The sequence below is a fragment of the Neoarius graeffei genome, chromosome 3 (assembly GCF_027579695.1).
Source record: "Neoarius graeffei isolate fNeoGra1 chromosome 3, fNeoGra1.pri, whole genome shotgun sequence".
NCBI classification, from domain to species: Eukaryota; Metazoa; Chordata; class Actinopteri; order Siluriformes; family Ariidae; genus Neoarius; species Neoarius graeffei.
The window spans coordinates 88,018,911-88,040,678 of record NC_083571.1 but is presented as its reverse complement, the minus strand read 5'-3'; the positions used below and the strand labels follow the sequence as shown (position 1 = coordinate 88,040,678).

Sequence of the window (21,768 nt, the reverse complement as noted above, 5' to 3'; positions counted from 1 at the left end):
GGCTCGAAAATCAGCACGTCACACGCGCGCCCTCCGTGCGTTTCTTGCGTTTTTTGCACGTAGACCGGCCGTAGGAGCACGTACGGCCGGTTGTGACCGAGGCTTAAGCTGAACACCCGTGAGCTCTGATTCCTCAGACGGCACTGCATCAAGAACCGTCACCCACCTATAGCTGACATAACCACATGGGCTCAGGATTACTTTGGCAAACCTTCGTCAAGCTACAATACAGAGTTACATCCACAAATACCAGTTAAAACTTTACTGTGCAAAAAGGAAGCCTTATGTTAACTGTGTCCTGAAGCGCTGTCGACTTCTCTGGGCTTGGAGGCATCTGCGATGCACCATCGTACAGTGGAAACATGTATTGTGGTCAGACAAATCAGCATTCCAGGTTTTTTTTTTTTTTTTTAAAGTAATGGACACTGTGTGCTCTGGGCCAAAGACTAAAAGGACCATCCAGGCTGTTACCCGCAACAAGTCCAAAAATCAGGGTCTGTCATGGTATGAGATTATGTCAGTGCCCTTGGTAAAGGTAACTTACACTGCTGTGATGGCAGCATTAATGCAGAAAAGTACAGTGAGATTTTGAAGCAACATATTCTGTCTTCAAGACGACATAATTTCCAGGGATATTTCGACAAGACAATGCAAAACCGCATTCTACACACATTACAAAGGCATGGCTGTGGAAGAAGAGGGTGCCTGTCGCCTCTGTCCTCAATAGAGAATGTGTGGTGAATAGAGACGAAAAAAAAATACAACAACGATGACCCCGTACTTTTGCACACCTTAAGACCTGTTTGCAGGAAGAACGGAACAAAATAACACCTGAAACACATCACTTGGTGTCTTCAGTCCCTGAACATCTTTTAAGTGTTGTGAGAAGGAATAGTAATATTATAAAGTGGTAAATGCTTTACCATTCCAACTTTTTTTTTTTAAATGTGTTGCAAGAATCAAAACTGAAATGCATTTTTTTTAATTCATGAGGTAAAACATTATTTAAATGTGCTGTCGTATTGTTGAGTGCAACAGGAGATCAAAGACCATTTACAAATCATTGTTTTCAGTTTTACTTCAATTTCAACATACCACTCCAAAATTTTCTGATCTGGAGTTGTACTTAATTTCTCTTTATACTTCTGGTACTCGTTTCTTTCACTCATCCACCCACCTGGGCAGATCTTCTTCTGGTATTCTGGCATCTTTAGCTTTGGGATCAGGTGCTCTAAGGAAGCAAATAAAATAAAAAAAATAGAAAAGGTCGAAATATGTTTTATTTGTGTGTGCACTTTAGCATGTGTCTGTATTTACCCTTTCCCCTTCAAAGCAGGGCATATAGGGCTCTTGTAGTTGGCCTTGACTTCACCACAGCTCATGCAGCGAGTTTTAAACAGACTACCTACACAAGGAGATGAAGGTTATTCAGGTGATGATAATTCACCATTAATATTAAACACAATACAGCATTCATCTGTACACAATATAATGGACGACTCAGCTGCGTTAATATTTTACTTTAGCCAGCTGCAAGAACCAGCAGTTAAAGATCAGAGTTACTTTTACCTTGCAGAAGGAGTGCATGTTTTCTCTACACAAGGTTTCATATCATCAGGAGGATAACGGAGTAGTGCAGTGCTTCTCAATTATTTTCTGTTACGCCCCCAGGAAGAAGAAAACATTTCGCGCCCCTCCACTCTCCACCGCGACTATAAATAGTATAATTTGTCTATAAAATTGTTATAAGACTAATAATGGTGTTAGGTGTACTTATAATACAAGTACACCTCTGCATAACATTGTATCCTTATTAACATTAAAGAAAACAAAAAATAAAAAAGAAATATAGATCAACTTACAACAAAGAATAACTTTATTAACATTGTTTTTTAGTCTGTAACAGAAAAGATTTAAAGTCCATCAAAGTGCTTGCAATTTGAAAAAAAAAAAAACCTTATTTAAACTATAAACATTTTTTAACCGACTAATTCGGTCCTTTTCAAAAATAGTGGGGCGTGCCCCATTTGATACTGAAAAGTAAAATTAAATAAAATCAATAAATAATAATAAATTCAAATTGATCAGCAACATTAACTCAGGAGCACAATATATAAAACATTTTAACCTATAAAACTAAAATTAACTAGACAGGGACACTCTAACGAGTGCAAACCCCGCCTTTTCCCTATTAAAATACATTGGGCGAAAATTTCGAAGTTCTGCCATGACCTTGACCTTTGACCTCCAAAATTTAATGGTTTCCTTCCTGGGTGATTGGCAACACATGTACAAAATTTGGTCCAAATCGATCCATTGGTTCTTGAGATATCTTGCAGACAGACAGACAGACAGACAGAGATACACACACACAGACTGACGCAGGTGAAAATAATAACCCCTCCGACTACTGTCGGTGGGGTTAATAAAACTGTTTGTGCTGATATATATACATTTTTTAATCAAAATGAGGAAGTCAGGATTAATGGCTACAATGAGCACGTTTTGCAGTGCACAACTTTTCAAAGCGGGGTTTGAAGCATGATACTGCAACTCTCAGCTCCTGCTCAATGTTTAGCTGGGACCTGGACTTGGTTTTCAGTGCAGCAACAGCAGAGAAGCCAGTCTCACAAAGATAAGATGTTGCAAAGGGAAGACGAATCATATTCTTCTTCGTCATATTTCCTCGTCTTAGCTTTCGGGAGACTGTTGTTTGTCTCATTACCTCCGTCTCTCTCCGCCTTTCTTTTCATCCCTGTTAAAGGTCCCATGGCATGAAATTTTCACTTTCTGAGGTTTTTTAACGTTAAAATGAGTTCCTCTGACCTTCTTAAGTCACCCCAGTGGCTAGAAATTTCATAATGTGTAAACCAAACTATGCCCAACATTTGAGAATGGCGCATCAAAACGGCGCGTTGATAAACTCTTCCCTTTACTACGTCAGCAAGGGAGATGATCCCCACGCCCCCCCTCTGGATTCCCACCCACTGTATGCATTGCCCACCCAGTTGTAGTGAGGAGACCATAGAGGGAGGACACAACATGGCATCACCTAAGCGAGCGAAACATGGAAATTGTGCTGTACATGGATGTGACAACACAGAAAAGAGTCTGTTTTTACTGCCGACGGGAGAGCCTCTGAAGACGCAGTGGCTTAATTTTATTTACTTCAATAATACGCCGTTGAGTCTACCTAAGACGGTGTATGTTTGTCGGAAGCATTTTCCTGAGGAATGTTTCCACAGCTTGGGACAGTACAGGGCAGGTTTTGCACATCAACTGTCACTGAAGCCTGGGTCCGTACCAAGCATCCCTGCCGCATCAGCAACAAACACCGAACAAGTAACTGTATAACTGGTCGTTTTGCCGTGTTTTAAAATCGGTGCGTTAGCCTAGCAATGGCTACATTAGCTGTGCAGCTAACCGCTTCCTGCAGTTAGCCAGGTAATCTGCGCTACAAAACTAAAGAGCATGCAGCATGCTCTGTTAAACTGAGTTTAGTCTGGAAATTGACTGTAACTTATGAGCTTATGTTTGACTATTGCTCCGCAATGCATGTCTTCTGTTGGATAAGCGATATGTTGCTGTAGTTGCTGCTTCTATCCTCTTTGGTTATGGAGTGCGTGTTCAAGCCTAGGGTATTATACGTTCGTAAACTACCACTCCGAACACTCTCACTCTCTGTTCTCTGTGTCACGTTGAGTTTACGAAAGGAGTCCGAGGGAGAACGGGGTTTTGTCTTAGCAGCGTGGCTACAGGCGCTGATAGCAGCGAGTATGTGTGCGCGCAGCTTGGTCAAGCCCCTGCCCCTCCCCCCATGGCCCGCCCCCACCCTCTACCCTTCCCCGCCTCCTGCTTCTCATTAGCAAAACGACGCACTGGGAAAAGGGCTGAAATGGGGCTTTCTCCCAGGAGGCTATTTTTACGTGCCGAGGGTTCATTTCGAGAAAGGCTGCGGATATAACATCCGGAAGCCTCCACGAGCCCGTTTAAAGCATCAACAAACCACCATGCCATGGGACCTTTAAATATTTTTCCATGGTGTCTCTTGACAGTTTGTTCACTGCACTTCATATCTCCTGCTCTGTGCTGTGTGTACGCAAAAAACCCTACCCTATAGCGCTAATACTCCCCGCGCACACCCTGACAATGAGAGCGCCACTGCCACCTACTGTAATGGATGTGCAATTACACTTTATTCTAGTACGGCAAAAGCATGTTCCCCAGGGTCCCCCCCCCAGGGGGCGCCCCCCACTATTTGAGAAGGACTGGAGTAGTGAAACTGGACATACTGTGTGTCAATCAGGTGGGCTGTACTCACCATGGAGCTCCAGCACATTTTTGGAACCTGCTCGATGGTGCAGTTCGTCAATATTTTGAGTAACGACAGCTACAGAGCGCCCCTGCTGGCTGAGGCGGGACTCGCATTCGGCTATAGCCAGGTGGGCTGGATTCGGCTCCTTACTGCTCATAACCTGCATCAAAAAGAAAAAACAAACAACGTAATGATGAATACAGTTTACGAAAACAAATCAGGCAGATGAAGTCTGTGTGAGTCAGTATAGTACAGGACTATCATAATGATACTGGTAATTATACTACTCACTGTTTATAGGGAAAGGCATCAATAGAATATAAAGTACTTTGGGACATCGCTCATTTGCACTATTCCGCACTACCTCACCTTAACAGCTATTAGTTTATTGTTTATACTGCTGATTTCATGTTTACTTGCTATACCTCAAGTGCCCTTGACTGTTTATGTCCTTTTGCTCCAATTTATATGTATGCGTATGTGTGTGTGTATACACCTGTGAGTGTTTAGTCTATGTCTATTTCTTATCCAGAGTGTTTATACTGTTTACATTGTTTCAGTTATTCTATTTTTATTTACTGCATTGCCTGTTTGCACCGTGGGTCAGACAGGACTGAAATTTAATCTGTGCTGTATGTCGAGCATGTATAGACCCTTTTCACGTGACGTCACGACAAACGCGGCCGCCATTTTGGACATGAACTACCAGTAGTCTACCACAGCCAACAACGAGGAACGACGGCAAAGCATCGAAAGGAATATAGCCATCAAAGAAAGTTTTTACTTTCAGCAAGACTTCCATCATGCCATTATATTGTTGTGCACCTGGATGTAGTAACCATCAACACACAAGGCAAGATTTATCATTTTATCGGATCCCGACAGATGCTGACCGACAGAGAAGATGGATGGTCTCTAAAATATTGGCAAAATGATGTTTATTGACATAGCAATCGTGTGTAACGGGAAGCATTTGCATATCCGAAGTGTTGTGTTTACATCAAAGATAAAATAAACCGATATGACAACGACTGCTGCTGCCAGGTTGGGGACACAAACTAGTAGAAAGGAAGTGTGCCAACAGACTTCCTTTGTGGTCGATTCTGCTTTAAGGTAAGATGCATTTAATTATTCGTCTGCTGTGGGTTTGGAATCGGTAGCCTGACCGATTCGTTCATGTTTGTGGTGCCATTTGTTTGTTGACGCGTGTTGAAATGGAAGATTGGTTGTTGACATGATTTCCAGTGATGCTTTGGTGCTGCTGTGGATCAGATGTGTTGAGTAGCCTGACTGTTTTTTTTTCTTGCGTGTGATATCATTGACGCGAGGTTGTTTTTTGAACATGCCAATGCGGACACGATTTCCCCTGATGAGTTGTTATGACTTCAGACGCGATGCGTGTGTGGAGGTGTGGAGTCCGCGTGATATGTGCGCAAGATAGGCTTCTCATGTGTTTGGAGATCCGCGCTCTGAGACAAGCGCAAGCGCACCCCCCCTCAAGGGAAAAAAAGGGACCCCCCCGAAAATATCAGCATAGTTCGAACACTGGGTTGGAGAAAGTAATGGCAAATAGTGAGTGCACAAACCATAGAAGGTAAACTGTGCACAGCGCCAGGGCAGTGTGATGGTATGTCTACTTTTAGATTGTGTTAGCTTATCAATGAACACACTCGTCACTCCACGAGTTTCACGTCTTTACGACGGATACTTAAATGTGTGTTAGGTATTATTGTTGCAGTCTAAGCAGTCATTGTAGCAGCTAGATGAGCGAGAACCGAAAGGGTCTGTGCCATAAACCGTTATTTCTTCATGTCCAAAATGGCGGTCGCGTTTACGAAGGTCACGTGAGTGAAAAGGGTCTATAGCATATTGACAAAGTTGACTTGACATGTCTGTGAAGATTCTCAGGTGGGGTTTACATTAGACCGTATCAGCGGATCATCAGATTAATGTTTTTAAAACGATTAGTGTGCACACAGCAACACCAATACACGATTCGCGTGCACACAGCAACACCAATACACGGATACGTTCGGCTCCGCAGGCATCCTGTGCTCCAAATCACTCCGCCCTGAACAGCGAGTGCCCTCTGGAGGGTGCGCACTCCGGCCCTGCGCAGCTCACAGAGCGCACGAGTGGAGTGCACGAGCAGTGATTTGGGACTGAGCCGCTGTGTGTGAGATCTCAGTGCATGTCGGGCATGCGCGTCACTTACCACTTGCAAGTGGAAGGATGGCAAGCCTAAAGACAATCATAACTACACAATGGGCAGTATTTGCATCAGTATTTGCAGTATTTTCATACTTTTATACTCTTTAATGAAAGGTGATACAAGGCGGAAGTCTGCGCCGTTTTTCAGCAGTCGTGTCACATGACCAACGCCAGCGAATCAGGAAGGTGGATGTCACAGTGACATTGTCCAATGAGACGCCAGCTAGAGCTCAGCACAGCGTATCCGAGTATCCGCGTATTCTCAATGTTTACACAGCACCGGACCAGACACGATCTAGATTGAATACATGGACCCTGGCGGATTCCCGTTTCCCGGCGTTTCAATGTAAACGGACAGTGCATCCGCGCAGAAAACGAGACAGATACGGTCTAATGTAAACTTGGCCTCAGTCATCCAGGTCATCGTGAACTGTGGGTGGTAAAAAAGAGAGCAACTGGACTTGCTTGAAGATTCTTGAAGACGTTTCACCTCTCATCCGAAAGGCTTCTTCAGTTCTGTCTGACTAATGGGAAGTATCAGGTATTTATCCTCTCATGGATGAAAAGCAATCCTAAGGCGTCGTTAAGTCATCCTGTTGGTGTGGGTCACTGGGGGCTGGGTGTGAACGGCCTAGAGAGTCGTTGGGGTGATCAAAGGATCGTTGGTTCTCTCCGTCCATCCTGTCGATCCTTTGATCACTCCAAAGACTCTCTAGGCCGTTCACACCCAGCCCCCAGTGACCCCACACCAACAGGATGACTTAACGACACCTTAGAATTGTTTTTCATCCATGAGAGGATAAATACCTGATACTCCCAATAGATAGTTTTCACTGATGTCACGGCATTCCGGGGAACGCCCTCCAGCCGCCATGTTGTGGGGCAAACAAAACGGACCATCGCCATTACCGGCTACGTTATCTCGGACGAATTTATGAAGTTATATAGTCAGTTTTCTAAAATAAAGATCAATGTCGGCAAAATCAAGCAAACACAAGTATACAGATACATTAGACGACATCTCACGACAACGGTATGCAGCCAAACTGGCCTTGATTGGGGGAATTGACCCCTACGCAGTGGACAAAGATGCATTTTCAAGTGACTATGCAAGGCTGCCATAGCCTGAAACTGCCAAAGCCTGCTCCAAAGCCTGAAACTGACATCAAACTTCAAAGGCTGTCTGATATATACAACTTTATATATTCACAGCGCGCCTTTTGTCGGATGCCGCCTTTTTCATGGCTGAATCGTGCAGATCCGATTTTTTTTTTAGGGGGGGGGGCATTGGAGTGTCTGATTATAATTTCAAAGTAAATTCTGTATTAAAATTACTAAATAAGCAAATCCGTTACAGTCCATGAAACAGGAAGTATAAGGATGAGAAAAAAAAGTTTAAATCGGAAAGCTGCACACATTTGCGCAGCTTTCTGATTTAAACTGTAAAAGGCGCGCTGTTTGCATCCCAAACACAAATCAAATCATACAGAATAGACCTAAAATGTTTTTCAAAAATGACCCTTGCGTGAGTGAAGTGACAAGTTTCAAATAGAAACGTGACAAACGAGCGATATTAAGTGTACATTACAATGTAAATGTACACTCAGCGGTTCCAGTTAGGCATTCTCCAGAGATTGTTCACATGATGTTTTGGTTTCCAAAAACAAACTTAAACACAATTGATTGTTTATTTAAACAACTTACTACTTATAAAATGATCGGAGCAGACTTTGCTGTGTTTGGAAGGCTGATAATCCTTGTGGTTGATTCTCGCAAGCCATAGATTTCTCCTTTGTATGGTGAGTTTCTTTGTTTGCTCGCCTTCGTGCTCCCGTACAGTGGGAATTCCATAAAAGCTCCGCTTGACTTCATCATCTGACCTATTATGACAGCCGTGAATACAACAGGTGTGCACCATTGCTAGCTTTAAATAGCCTGCTTGGGTTCTTTTGAAGACTTTGTACTCGCGCGTTACAATGTGTGCTCAGTCACCCGTACGGTAAGCTTGACCCGCAAGATGGCCGCCACTAGGGAATCCCCGACTCTGTGACGTCATGTGAAAACTATCTATTAGTCAGACAGAACTGAAGAAGCCTTTCGGATGAGAGGTGAAACGTCTTCAAGAATCTTCAAGCAAGTCCAGTTGCTCTCTTTTACCACCCACAGTACTTTGGGACGATGATCAAAAAATACCAAATGTAATTAGTGAAACAACACTTCTATAAGGTAGACTGCCTTTCAGATTTTTCAAGTTTAGGTCATAAATAGAGTTTTCCCTAACACCGAATTATTTTTGTTTAGTGGACCGAAAAATACTAAATTCGAATCACAGACTTCCGATTTTATCAGGTTTTTAAAAATAGAACAATTAATGAATTTAGGGCCACGTGGCCCGAAATTCTCTATTTTTTCCTGCTTCACCATGACCCAATTCAAGATACTACATCATGCATCACGTGGTGGGCTTTCCCCATTCGCGCAAGGCATTGTGGGAACACACTGTATGGCCAAAGGTATGTGGACACCTGCCCATCACACCCATGTGTGTTCCTTCCCCAAACTGTTGCCACAAAGCTATAAGTACACAATTATTTTATATATAAATACCTTTATACGCATTACAATCTCCCTTCGCTGGCCCAAACACATTCCAGCCTCACAGTGCCTCTGTGTACAAAGCGAGCTCCATGAAGACATGATTTGCCAAAATTTGGAGTGGAAGAACTTGTGTCCTGCACAGAGCCCTGACCTCAACCCCACTGAACACCTCTGTGATGAACTGGAACACAGAGTGCACCCCAAATCTCCTCACCAACATCAATGACTGACATTGTGGCTGAATGATCATAAATCCCCGCAGCCACGCTCTAAAATCTACTGGAAAGCCTTCCCAGAAGAGCAGAGGTCATTATAACAGTACAGAGGGAATTAAATTTGGAATGGGATGTTCAAACACATAGGTGTAATGGTCAGGTGTCCACAAACATCTGGTCTTAGCAAAAAGAGTCATGTGGTCAGAAACTGAGAGCGATGGTCCGATGGTGGTCCCTATCCACTGATGCATATTGGAGAGTGCAGTAGATAAGCTACACGCAGTAAGAGCACGGGTGTACTTGCTAAAACTGACCAACTAGCAGTCTCATCTCATTATCTCTAGCCGCTTTATCCTGTTCTACAGGGTCGCAGGCAAGCTGAAGCCTATCCCAGCTGACTACGGGTGAAAGGCGGGGTACACCCTGGACAAGTCGCCAGGTCATCACAGGGCTGACACATAGACACAGACAACCAGTCACACTCACATTCACACCTACGGTCAATTTAGAGTCACCAGTTAACCTAACCTGCATGTCTTTGGACTGTGGGGGAAACCAGAGCACCCGGAGGAAACCCACGCGGACACGGGGAGAACATACAAACTTCGCACAGAAAGGCCCTCGCCGACCACAGGGCTCGAACCCGGACCTTCTTGCTGTGAGGCGACAGCGCTAACCACTACACCACCGTGCCGCCCCCCCAACTAGCAGTGACGTAGAAAAATTGCGCACTTGAACAAATATACAATATTAATGACACCACAAATAAGCAATCACTAACATGCATCATGTGATAAAAGGTTCTCATGGTTAAAAGATAAGCATGCACTGTTATTAGGATACCTCACGCCTGTAGTGATAAAACTCCCAAACCAGAGATGGATCACGGGAGAATGCGCCTGGAGTGGCCAAATCCTGCAAGGAGAGAGGAAAAAAAAAAAAAAAGATATAAATACTTACTAGTGTATATTCAATACAAGACAGTGTGTCTGATAAGTCAGGAATAGGGATCGACCGATATGTTTTTTTTCAGGGCCGATACCGATTATTATGGAATTGGGATGCCGATAACCGATATGTGCAACCGATAAATGTCAACATTATAATTCACATGAAATTAAACATAGCACACACTGACAAAGACCTTCATATCCATGAAATGTATGTTTAATTGTAAAATTGAACATGAAATTTTGTGCAGGGAGATGCCAGCAGCATTTGTACAATAAAGTCAAACATTAGTTAGAATAAAATGAGAAATAAAATAAATATTCACCAATAAAAAAATAAATCACTCCCTACTATATTACAGCTCACCATTTTCAGTGGAAAATAAATGAAAATACACTCTGGATTCTTTTACACTAAGAACTAAGTAAGACTTACCAACTTCAAGTAGTTTTTAAATAACAAACCAAGTGTAGGGAGCTGCCTGCAGCATTTTTTAAAAAGTAAAATCAAACATACAGTAAAGTAGGCTATCACTCCCTATCAGGAGCGGCTGCTCCTTTAAGAGTATATCGCTTTCCGAATCAGAAGCGCTAGCGAGGAGAATCACTTGCGCAAGAATTATAAATACTAGTCACACCTGGCTTGTTTAAATGTTCAAACGGCGCTTTATAAAGTTGCCTTGACCACCTCTCTGAATGGCTGTCATTCTACTGTTCGAGTAGAACTACTGACACATTCACAACGTTTCCAGACGGGGATTTAAAAATGACTGCAGCCTACGTTATGCTGTTTCAGCGAGACTAGTTGGTTGTAGGCTAATTCAAGTGCTTCCTTCCGTAAGCTAAGTTTGCCTGGCTACACAGATGCAAATGGACAATTTTAACGAGTAGTAGATGAAGAATGTAAACATATAATGATGTTGTGCTTTTGCAACTTGTTTGTGACTTATTGCGGCAAAAGCAGCATGTCCTTACCTTGATACGGCCGCCTTGAAACAGTTCAGAGTGTTTAGCTGCGCGTGTCGATTGGCTATATCTCTTGTGCCAAACAAATCAGATGTTGTGGTGGGCGGGACCGTGTTCTTGAACTCAGAGAGGCGAGTGCAGGAAAGGACATGCAGTGACAGTCGCGTTAGGAACGAAATGGCTGCAAAAAGGCATGTTATCGGCATATCGGTAGAAATTATGGCCGATACCGATAACCCTAAAAATGCAGAATATCGGCCCGATATATCAGCCAGGCCGATTATCGGTCGACCCCTAGTCAGAAACCAATGATGATATGCTGAGCAAATAAGCAAAATCTGCAAAAACACGATACAGCGACTGAGAAGGTTCACAGAGCACAAGGGTGGACATGTACAGAATAAGCTGTAAACAATAAATACAAAATTAACTATGTGGTTATACTCTCATTTGTTTGGGTGGCACGGTGGTGCAGTGGCTAGCACTGTCACCTCACAGCAAGAAGGTTCTGGGTTCGTGACCAGCAGGGGCCTTTCTGTGTGGAGTTTGCATGTTCTCCCCATGTCAGCGTGGGTTTCCTCCGGGTGCTCCGGGTTCCCCCACAGTCCAAAGGCATGCAGTTAGGTTAACATGGGGTGGCCTTGGGCTGAAGTGCCCTTGAGCAAGGTACCAAACCCCTGACTGCTCCCCAGGCGCTGTAGTATGGCTGCCCACTGCTCTGGGTGTGTGCGTGCGCGCGCGCATGTGTTCACTGCTTCAGATGGGTTAAATGCAGAGGATGAATCTCACCATGCTTGAAGTGTGTATGTGACGAATAAATATATTTGTTGTTCTTCTGACTTGTCAGACACCTTGCATAAGACAATAACCAAGCAAATACACATGTACAGTGTACACAGTCATGGTTAAATTAATGCATGCCTGCTCAGTCAAACAATTATCCAATCAGCCATCATATGGCAGAACATTTAAAAAAAAAAATTGTTCTGAGAGCTAAGTGGGGGTTGTAGGTGCAATTGGTCTTAAGTGATTAATCTCATTGAATCAGTCTCATTGAATCACTCATTAATAATACCATTAATTTTGGCGTTTAATAATAAATTACAAACAGCTAAATTATGGTATGTTCCAAATTATTATGATCACTACCAATGCAGCAATATGTATCACTTACTGTATTACATAGACAGCCAATAGCACTCATGTACACTTCGGAGTTCTTTGAAATTGTGTGACTTCAAAAATATTGGTACAACAAACACAGTTTAACAGAATAATTGAATTTATTATAACAATGATAAAATGAGTAATAGTGGTTTAGAATACATTCAATAAGTCAGCAGCAAACAGTAAGGTGTGTGTGTATATGGGAGCGCGCGTGTGTGTCGCCTCGTGGCCAAACAAAGGATTAGCCTTGGTGGCCAGCTAGGAAAAAAGAATTCTACCTCGTGGTGTTAAGGAGAACAAAGGGGGGGGGTGTCCTGTGCGCGACTGCGCAGTATGGGAAGGAGGAGACAAAGAGGGTTTGAATGTGAGCGCGGGAAAATGCCGTAAAGTTTGGAATAAATCAGGCCTTGGAATGTTATCTAAGGTGTGTGCGTGTGTGTGTGTGTGTTGGGGGAGGGTGACACCCAACCTCATGGTGGAGACAAAAGGACTAGCCCTGATTGCTAATTCCACTAGCTTATAACATTACTAAATTCACTGAAATCTTGATGAGGTCAAAATATGTGTAATAATGAAATTAAAGGTGTTAGGAAGGATAGGGATAGAACATGCAACAACCTATCTATTAAAAACAACTGAGAGAACAATGTAGAACACAAAATCAGTGTACACAAACAGTTCCTGAGTTTAAATTCACACTACTTCATAAAGCCAATTCTTAAGACTAGTTTTGCCCCAAATGCCAGTCTTGCTTCCAGTAATTTTGCTCCTATGTAGGAATGCAGAAGTGTTCCAAAACTTTTGGAGTTCACAGGAGCACGTGGGTCGTTTCCGTGAAAACGCAGAGAATTCTTGGTCCGACGCTTCGTCGTTCGTGAAGAGTCTCTGATCAAACAATGTGCACAGCGATCAAGTCAGAAGGAATCCGGTAGCTTCTAACTTTTAATTAAACTGCTTTGGGCTGCGGTCGTAACGTTACTTATAATGAACAAATAAAAAAAAACAGTTATAACTCAAAATGAGTGAAACGGCACGCTTAAATAGTATCTTTACCGTGGCCAGCGGAAAACACAAAAGCACGCTAAATCTCTTTTACTTGCAAGAAAGACGTCTCTATCTCGGATGTTCTGATGAGCAGATGTCTCTGTGTCTGTGTGATGAGCTCACGCAGCACCAAAAGAGATAGAACAGAAGTTTACTGAGTCACTTATAGGGTCATGGAGGATGTGACATAGGTGATCCCGCTCAGGCGTGACGTAGGTCATCGCGGAAGTTAGTTGATGGGATTTGTAGTTCAAAAAGGTGAGACAGGCGGTACCTACAGGGTCCTAACCAGTATCAGAATGGTTTCTGAAGGGCCCTTAACATTATCAAGTACACTACCCATCCACAACATGAACTGTTCATGCTGCTACCATCAGGGAGACGCTACAGGAGCACTGCAGCCAAAACAACTAGGCTGAAAGACAGTTCCCCCCATATGCCATCAGGTTCGTGAATAAAACGCAGCCACTGCCCCCCAGTCCTGTTGGGTTTCACTGAACTGAACTACCCATTTATTTGCACTGACACTTCAATGGATAGTCTGCCCAAAGTTGGGAATTGCCCATTGTAAAAAAAGCCCAATTTGGACCCTGCTGAGCTCAAGAATTATAGGCCCATATCTAAATTACCGTTTTTATCCAAAATTCTGGAAAAGGTTGTAGCCAACCAACTTACAGCCTTACTGGACAGTCACAGTCTTTATGATAAATTTCAATCTGGTTTTCAGAAACGTCATTCAACTGAAACTGCCCTTTTAAGGGACACTAATGACATTCAAATGGCTGCAGATGCAGGTGAATGCTCTGTACTTGCGCTCCTTGACCTTAGCTCTGCTTTTGACACTGTAGACCATCACATTCTGATTAAGAGGCTACGTGACTGGGTGAGCATCTCAGGGATTGCATTAGACTGGTTTACCTCTTATCTTACTGGTAGGAGTTTTAAATGTTTCCATAGGGGACTTTCTCTCCTCTCTCTTGTGGTGTCCCGCAAGGGTCAGTTCTGGGCCCACTCCTTTTTACACTGTACATGTTACCGCTGGGTCATATTATACAGTGCCTTGAAAAAGTATTCATACCCCTTGAACTTTTTCACATTTTTCCACCTTACAACCACAAACTTAAAAGTTTTTTATTGAGATTTTATGTGATAGACCAACACAGAGTAGCACATAATTGTGAAGTGAAACGAAAATGATAAATGGTCTTCAAAATTTTAAACAAAATAAAAATCTGAAAAATGTGGTGTGCATTAGTATTCAGCCCCCTGTCTTCTGATACCTCTAAATACAATCCAGTGCAATCAATTGCCTTCAGAAGTCATCTAATTAGTTAGGGTCCTACTGTGTGTAATTTACTCTCAACATAAATACACTTGTTCTGTGAAGGCCTCAGCGGTTTGTTAGAGAACACTGAAGAACAAACAGCATCATGAAGACCAAAGAACTCACCAGACAGGTCAGGGATAAAGTTCTGGAGAAGTTTAAAGCAGGGTTAGGTTATAAAAAAAAATATCCCAAGCTCTGAACATCTCAAGAAGCACTGTTCAATCCATCATTCAAAAAGGGAAAAAGTATGGCACAACTGCAAACCTACCAAGACATGGCCATCCACCTAAACTGACAGAGCAAGCAAGGAGAGCACTGGTCAGAGAAGCAGCCAAGAGGCCCATGATCACTCTGGAGGAGCTACAGAAATCCACAGCTCAGGTGGGAGAATCTGTGCACAGGACAACTATGGACCCTTATCACGTGACGTCACGACAAACGTGGCCGCCATTTTGGACGTGTACTATCAGTAGTTTACCACAGCCAACATTGAGGAACGGCAGCAAAGAAAGTTTTTACTTTCAGCAAGACTTCCATCATGCCACTATATTGTTGTGCACCTGGATGTAGTAACCATCAACACACAAGGCAAGGGTTATCATTTTATCGGATCCTGACAGAGAAGATGGATAGCGGCCATAAACAGATTGGCAGCCCTCGGCATACCAACACTTGTGTAGTGACCACTTTGTTGGAGGTAAGACGAATAAAATTAGCCAGAAAAGGCATTACATTGCTGTTAACATTCTGTGGCGGCGAGTGTGTAACCAAATAGGTTAAAATAACCCATTGTAACCTCTTTGTTCTTCTGTAGTAGCTATTGTTGACTAGCTAATGTCAACAAGTAGCTGGTATGTTACTGTAGCAATGTTTACGTTCAGTCATTTGGATGACTGTTAAAACCTTTCAGTCTCAAGTTTTTCCTTTACTGTATTTACTAGTTTACTGTAATTATGATCCGGCAGCTATTTACACCGGATCCAGTATAAATAGCTGCCGGAGCCAACGTCTGAGGTTCCGGAGCGCGCTCCGGCTTGCTCTCCCTCAAATTAAGCAGCGCGCGCCGGCTTGCTCCCGGAGTGCTCCGGCCGAGGTTCCCCTCAAATTAAGCAGCGCGCGCCGGCTTGCTCCCGGAGTGCTCCAGCCGAGGTTCCCCTCAAATTAAGCAGCGCGCGCTGGCTTGCTCCCAGAGTGCTCCGGCCGAGGTTCTGGAGCACACTCCGGCCGAGGTTGCCCTCAAATTAAGCAGCGCGCTCGGGCTTGCTCCGGAGCAAGCCGGAGCGCGCTCCGTAACCTCGGCCGGAGCACTCCTGGAGCAAGCCGGAGCGCGCTCCGTAACCTCGGCCGGAGCGCTCCTGGAGCAAGCCGGAGCGCGCCCCGGAACCTCGGCCGGAGCACTCCTGGAGCAAGCCGGAGCGCGCTCCGGAACCTCGGACGTTGGCGTGTACATGTATGGCGATGGGTTTTTAATGACATAGGTATACAGATCATGTGGGCCGAAGTCAGGTAAAGACGAGGGCTTCGTGTACTTCCGTACGTCAGTGAACAATCCTGGTGGAAGCAGGTAAACGTCGTTCTCCAAGCCTGCTAACCTCAATTTTTGCAAATATCTCTCCCTCTGCTCGCCCTGTAAATGCCCTACGTCGCTGGATAGTGAAGGTGTTTTCTGCATCTCTCTCCTTTTTCTTTTGTTTTTCGTTTGTTGCCTTCCTCGCATTCAAACTGATTCGAGCCGAAGTCCACTACATGTCCAAAATGGCGGTTGCGTTTACGAAGGTCACGTGACTGAAAAGGGTCTATAAGTCGTACACTCCACAAATCTGGCCTTTTTGGAAGAGTGGCAAGAAGAAAGCCATTGTTGAAAGACAGGCATAAGAAGTCCTATTTGCAGTTTGCCAGAAGCCATGTAGGGGACACAGCAAACATGTGGAAGAAGGTGCTTTGGTCAGATGAGACCAAAGTTGAACTTTTTGGCCTAAATGCAACGCGCTATGTGTGGTGGAAAACTAACACTGCTCATCACCCTGCACACACCATCCCCACTGTGAAACATGGTGGTGGCAGCATCGTGCTATGGGGATGCTTTTCTTCAGCAGGGACAGGGAAGCTGGTCAGAGTTGATGGGAAGATGGATGGAGCTAAATACAGGGCAATCCTGGAAGAAAACCTGTTGGAGGCTGCAAAAGACTTGAGACTGGGAAGGAGATTCATCTTCCAGCAAGACAATGACCCTAAACATACAGCCAGAGCTACAATGGAATGGTTTAGATCAAATATTATTCATGTGTTTGAATGGCCCAGTCAAAGTCCAGACCTAAATCCCATTGAGCATCTGTGGCAAGACTTGAAAATTGCTGTTCACAGACGCTCTCCATCCAATCTGGCTGAGCTTGAGCTATTTTGCAAAGAAGAATGGGCAAAAATTTCAGTGTCCAGATGTGCAAAGCTGGTAGAGACATACCACAAAAGACTTGCAGCTGTAATTGCAGCAAAAGGTGGCTCTACAAAGTATTGACGCAGGGAGGCTGAATACTAATGCACACCACATTTTTCAGACTTTTATTTGTTTAAAATTTTGAAGACCATTTATCATTTTCGTTTCACTTCACAATTATGTGCTACTCTGTGTTGGTCTATCACATAAAACCTCAAAAAAAAAAAAAACTTTAAAGTTCGTGGTTGTAAGGTGGAAAAATGTGAAAAATTTCAAGGGGTATGAATACTTTTTCAAGGTACTGTAAATAGTTTTAATATAACTTATCATATGTACGCAGATGATTTACAACTTCATTTTAATTTTAAACCCAAGGAGGCATCAAGGCTCTCTAGGCTGCCTAGATGCCATCAAGGAGTGGATGGCAGGAAATTTTTTGCAGCTGAACACTGGTAAAACAGAGGTGTTAATATTTGCTCCTGATAACAGTACACCTGAGATTATACAGAATATTGGGCCTTATTCACCTTTTGTTCAGTCCAGTCTGAGAAATCTAGGGGTGACTTTTGATAAGTCCTTGTCTTTCGAAACACATATCAAACAGTTAACCGAATCATGTTTTTTTCATCTGCATAACATTAGTAAACTGAGATCTATGGTGTCTTACACAGAATTAGAGATGCTTCTTCCTGCTTTCATCTCTTCCCACATTGATGATTGTAACGCTCTTTTCTCTTCCCTTAACAAATCTGTCCTCTCTCGCTTACAGTCCATTCAAAATGCTGCTGCTAGGCTACTTACTAACACTACGTTCAGACTGCAACCTGAAATGACCCATATCCGATTTGTTGTGAAATCCGATTTTTTTGTTAGGCCGTTCACATTACCAATTATATGAGACTTGTATGCGATCTCCAACATGAACGGAAAACGACCCAAAAAGTGTCCCGCATGCACAAATTGACACGTAATAAGCACATCTACGTAATACGTAAACAAAAAAAAGCACACTCTTCAAGTTTGCAAGTAAAGCATGGAGATGAGGCGAGACCTGGCGATGTGGTTTTTGTGGCGGCGGCGGAACTCACACAATAATCTGATTAATGTGGGCAGCAGACTAATGAGACCAAAGATGTCAAATTACTGGAAAATTCCAGAACAATCTTATAATCTTGTAATACAGGATGGTTTAAGTTATAAATCAGTTATAGAAACACTTTTATTTAATCAGGCTAACAGATAAACATCCAGGTCCCTACCAAATCCACCATTAGCTTGATCAATTCTATAAAAGTCTATTTAAATTCTGAAAACTGTACAAATGTTGTTGTTTCCCACCAAAGAGACGGGATTAGCCAACGCAGAATAGTGACGTTTGTCTCTTGTTGATGACGTGTAGGTCGCATGAATGTGACCTGTCTGGTCAGACTGCAGTCGCATGTGAAAATAACGGATATACATCGGAATTAGGACCACATATCCAAGCGGCCTGGGTCGCATGTGGAAAAAAATCGGATCTGTGTCTTTCAGATAGTCAATAACACATCGGATACAGGTCGCATATGGGCAAAAAAATCGGATATGGGTCGTTCAGATAGTCAATAACAAATCGGATACAGGTCGCATATGGGCAAAAAAAATCGGATATGGGTCGTTTCAGGGTGCAGTCTGAACGTAGTCTAAGTCAAGCAGATACTCCCACATTACTCCCATTCTCAGCTCCCTTCACTGGCTTCCTGTACAGTACAGGATTCAGTTTAAAATTCTCACTATCACTTATAGAACACTACATGGCCAGGCCCCTGCCTATTTAGCAGACTTAATTCACCCCCATATACTGGCACGCTCTCTCAGGTCTGACAATCAAAACCTTCTGTCTGTCCCACGTACTCGTCTAAAAACCCATGGTGACCGTGCGTTTGAGACAGTTGCTCCTAAAGTGTGGAATGCCCTACCTATTCATCTCAGGTTTGCCGTCTCTGTAGACCGTTTTAAATTCTTTTTCAACTGACCTCAAATTTTAACAGCGTGTGTGGAAACAGGTCAAAATTGTTTTTTGTTTTTATCTTTTTAGGTATAGAAATGCCATTGACTGGAAAAGAAAAGGCATTTTGTGTGTTAGAGGACTCTTGAACAAGACTGTGCAGCGTGCATTTGTGAGAGAATTCTCTAAAAATGCACCAACTGCAATGCAGATTTGGACATGGCACAAAAAGTTCAAAGAGGAAGGCTGTGTGTGTGTGTGTGTGTGTGTGTGTGTGTGTGTGTGTGTGTGTGTGTGTGTGTGTGTGTCCCCGTGTGTGTCTCTCTCTCAGGCGGCACGCATATCGAACATTTGTGAAATCGTTCATGGAATCCACATACCTTTGAATTTCTCATTCAAATTGAGGAATAAATCTTATATTGCTCAATATTAAGCCTGTTCAGTTTCATTGGCTGAGACTATGTAGTTTCTGGGATATTTACATCTCAAATATCATCAAATTTTTTAAAAACACCCTGTACTGTGTGACACTGTCTCGAGTACATATGACAAAGTTGAATTGTGTTCCTAATAAAATGGCCACTGTGTGTATATTGTGTCTAAAGCATTACCTGAGCCTGCCACTTTCTCCAGTAGCCACCAGCTCCTCTGAAGGTTGGCACTCCACTCTCTGCACTGACTCCAGCTCCAGTAAGTATCACTATATGCTTGGCCTTAGCGAATTCTTTACGAAAAGCTGCTAAATCTGCGAACACACACACACACCACAATAAGATTATGTACACTGCCTGGCCAAAAAAAAAAGTCACCATTTGGATTTAAATAAGCAAACACTTAAGAGCCTTCGACTGGATAGTTACTGCAGTGATTGTGTTTCAGCTGGCAACAATTCTTTTAACCCTAACTGATGCAGTGAGTAGCTTCTCATTTCTTTAACCGCTATGTCCGAAGCTGTATCCCGTAATCAAGGAAAAGACGTTACTGTGTTTCAGAAGGGTCAAATTATTGGCCTGCATCAAGCAAAGAAAACAACTAAGGAGATTACTGAGATTACTGGATTTGGATAAAGAACTGTCCAATTAATTATTAAAACTTGGAAGGATAGCGGTGAAGCATCAACTTCACGGAAGAAATGTGGTCGGAAAGAAAAAAAAATCTTGACTGATAATGATCAGAGATCACTTCAACACTTGGTGTTAAAAAAAAAAAAAAAGACAGAAGAACTCTCACCCATGTTTAATAGTGAAATATAGTGTGTGTATATATGAAAGTTATTTATCTCCTGACAGGAATATTGCATCAGTGCTCCTTGGAAAAGCAGGAACTAGTTTCTATGCCCATGACCCCGTGACGATCTGTTAATGTGATGTTTAATGTCCTTGTTCTTTTAAGAACAAGAGTGCTCTGAGAGCACAATATCCCCCGCTGGCAACTGTGCCATAACTCTGGTAAAATGCGACTGAATTGAACGAAATTGCAATAGACGTATTAGCAACATATAACAAAGAATCCTGTCAAGTTTTGTGAAATTCCTCCAAAAATTGTGAGAGGAGTTGATTTCAGAAGGTGAGTACCCTTCCTGGGACAGACAGACGGACATCGCCACGACATAATTGCCCTTCGGGCCTTTCGGCCAGCGGGGGATAATAATAATTCTGAGGGAAGTTGATTTCAGAAAGCAAGCACACCTTGATGAAATTGCCAAAGTACAAGTTTGCTAATAATCAAGGGCAGAACTCTGGTAAAATTTGCCCAAATTAAATGAAATTTCAATACACGTATATAACTGTTATATAACAAAGCCTTTGGCCAAGTTTGGTGAAATTCCTCCACACATTGTCAGAGGAGTTGATGTCAGAAGGCGAGCACACCTTCATGAAATTCTGAAAGTACAAGGTTGTTAATCAAGGGCTGTAACTCTGGTAAAATGTGACCCAATTTAACGAAATTACAATATGCGTATTACCGACACATAAAGAATCCTGCCAAGTTTCATGAAATTCCTCCAAAAATTGTGAGACGAGCCAATTTCAGAAGGTGAGCACCCTTCCCGGGACGGATATCGCCACGACATAATCCCCCTTCGGGCCTTTTGACCAGCGTGGGGATTTAAAAAAAAAAAAAAAAAGGGGGGGGGGGGGGGGGGGGGTGTTCATGCCAGGACATGTTACCAGCATTCTGCTTTACGTTTGCTCAGATCTGCCATCCACTGCAAGTTGAGTGGGTTTTGTTACTCCCTGCCAGTTTCCCCACTGTTCTATTTCAGTTCGGTGTTGTGTTTGTTTGCCAATAAAAGAGCAAGGACATTACTTTGTTGATGCTTTCTGGTCAAGCTTTTTCCATGCCAATGCCACAACATATGGTCGGTAATTATTGTGCGAGAGGGTGTGTGTTTGTGCAGCGCTGTCAATTTGAGCGACTGCCACTAGATTGATTGACTTTCAAAACCAGAGTCTAGTGACAAATTGGGAGACTTTTTGAGCAGATGTTTACAACTGTTAAATTCGGCACAGGCGGCACGGTGGTGCAGTGGTTAGCGCTGTCGCCTCACAGCAAG

At 43.1% G+C, this 21,768-nt stretch overlaps 1 protein-coding gene across 4 annotated transcripts in view; it reads right to left on the bottom strand.

The window, feature by feature from the left end:
* Positions 1-21,768, bottom strand: part of sirt5 (sirtuin 5) — a 66,827-nt gene that overhangs the window by 29,918 nt on the left and 15,141 nt on the right. For 3 of the 4 annotated variants that reach the window (XM_060917607.1, XM_060917608.1, XM_060917609.1), the window contains 5 exons: positions 19,823-19,956; positions 10,183-10,254; positions 4,322-4,475; positions 1,318-1,405; positions 1,178-1,231 (listed from right to left, as the gene is read on the bottom strand). In XM_060917607.1, the coding sequence (XP_060773590.1) occupies positions 1,178-1,231; positions 1,318-1,405; positions 4,322-4,475; positions 10,183-10,254; positions 19,823-19,956 (502 nt within the window). Of the gene's footprint in view, positions 1-1,177; positions 1,232-1,317; positions 1,406-4,321; positions 4,476-10,168; positions 10,258-19,822; positions 19,957-21,768 lie in introns of those variants that run through there. The other variant, XM_060917610.1, reaches the window with a different exon arrangement.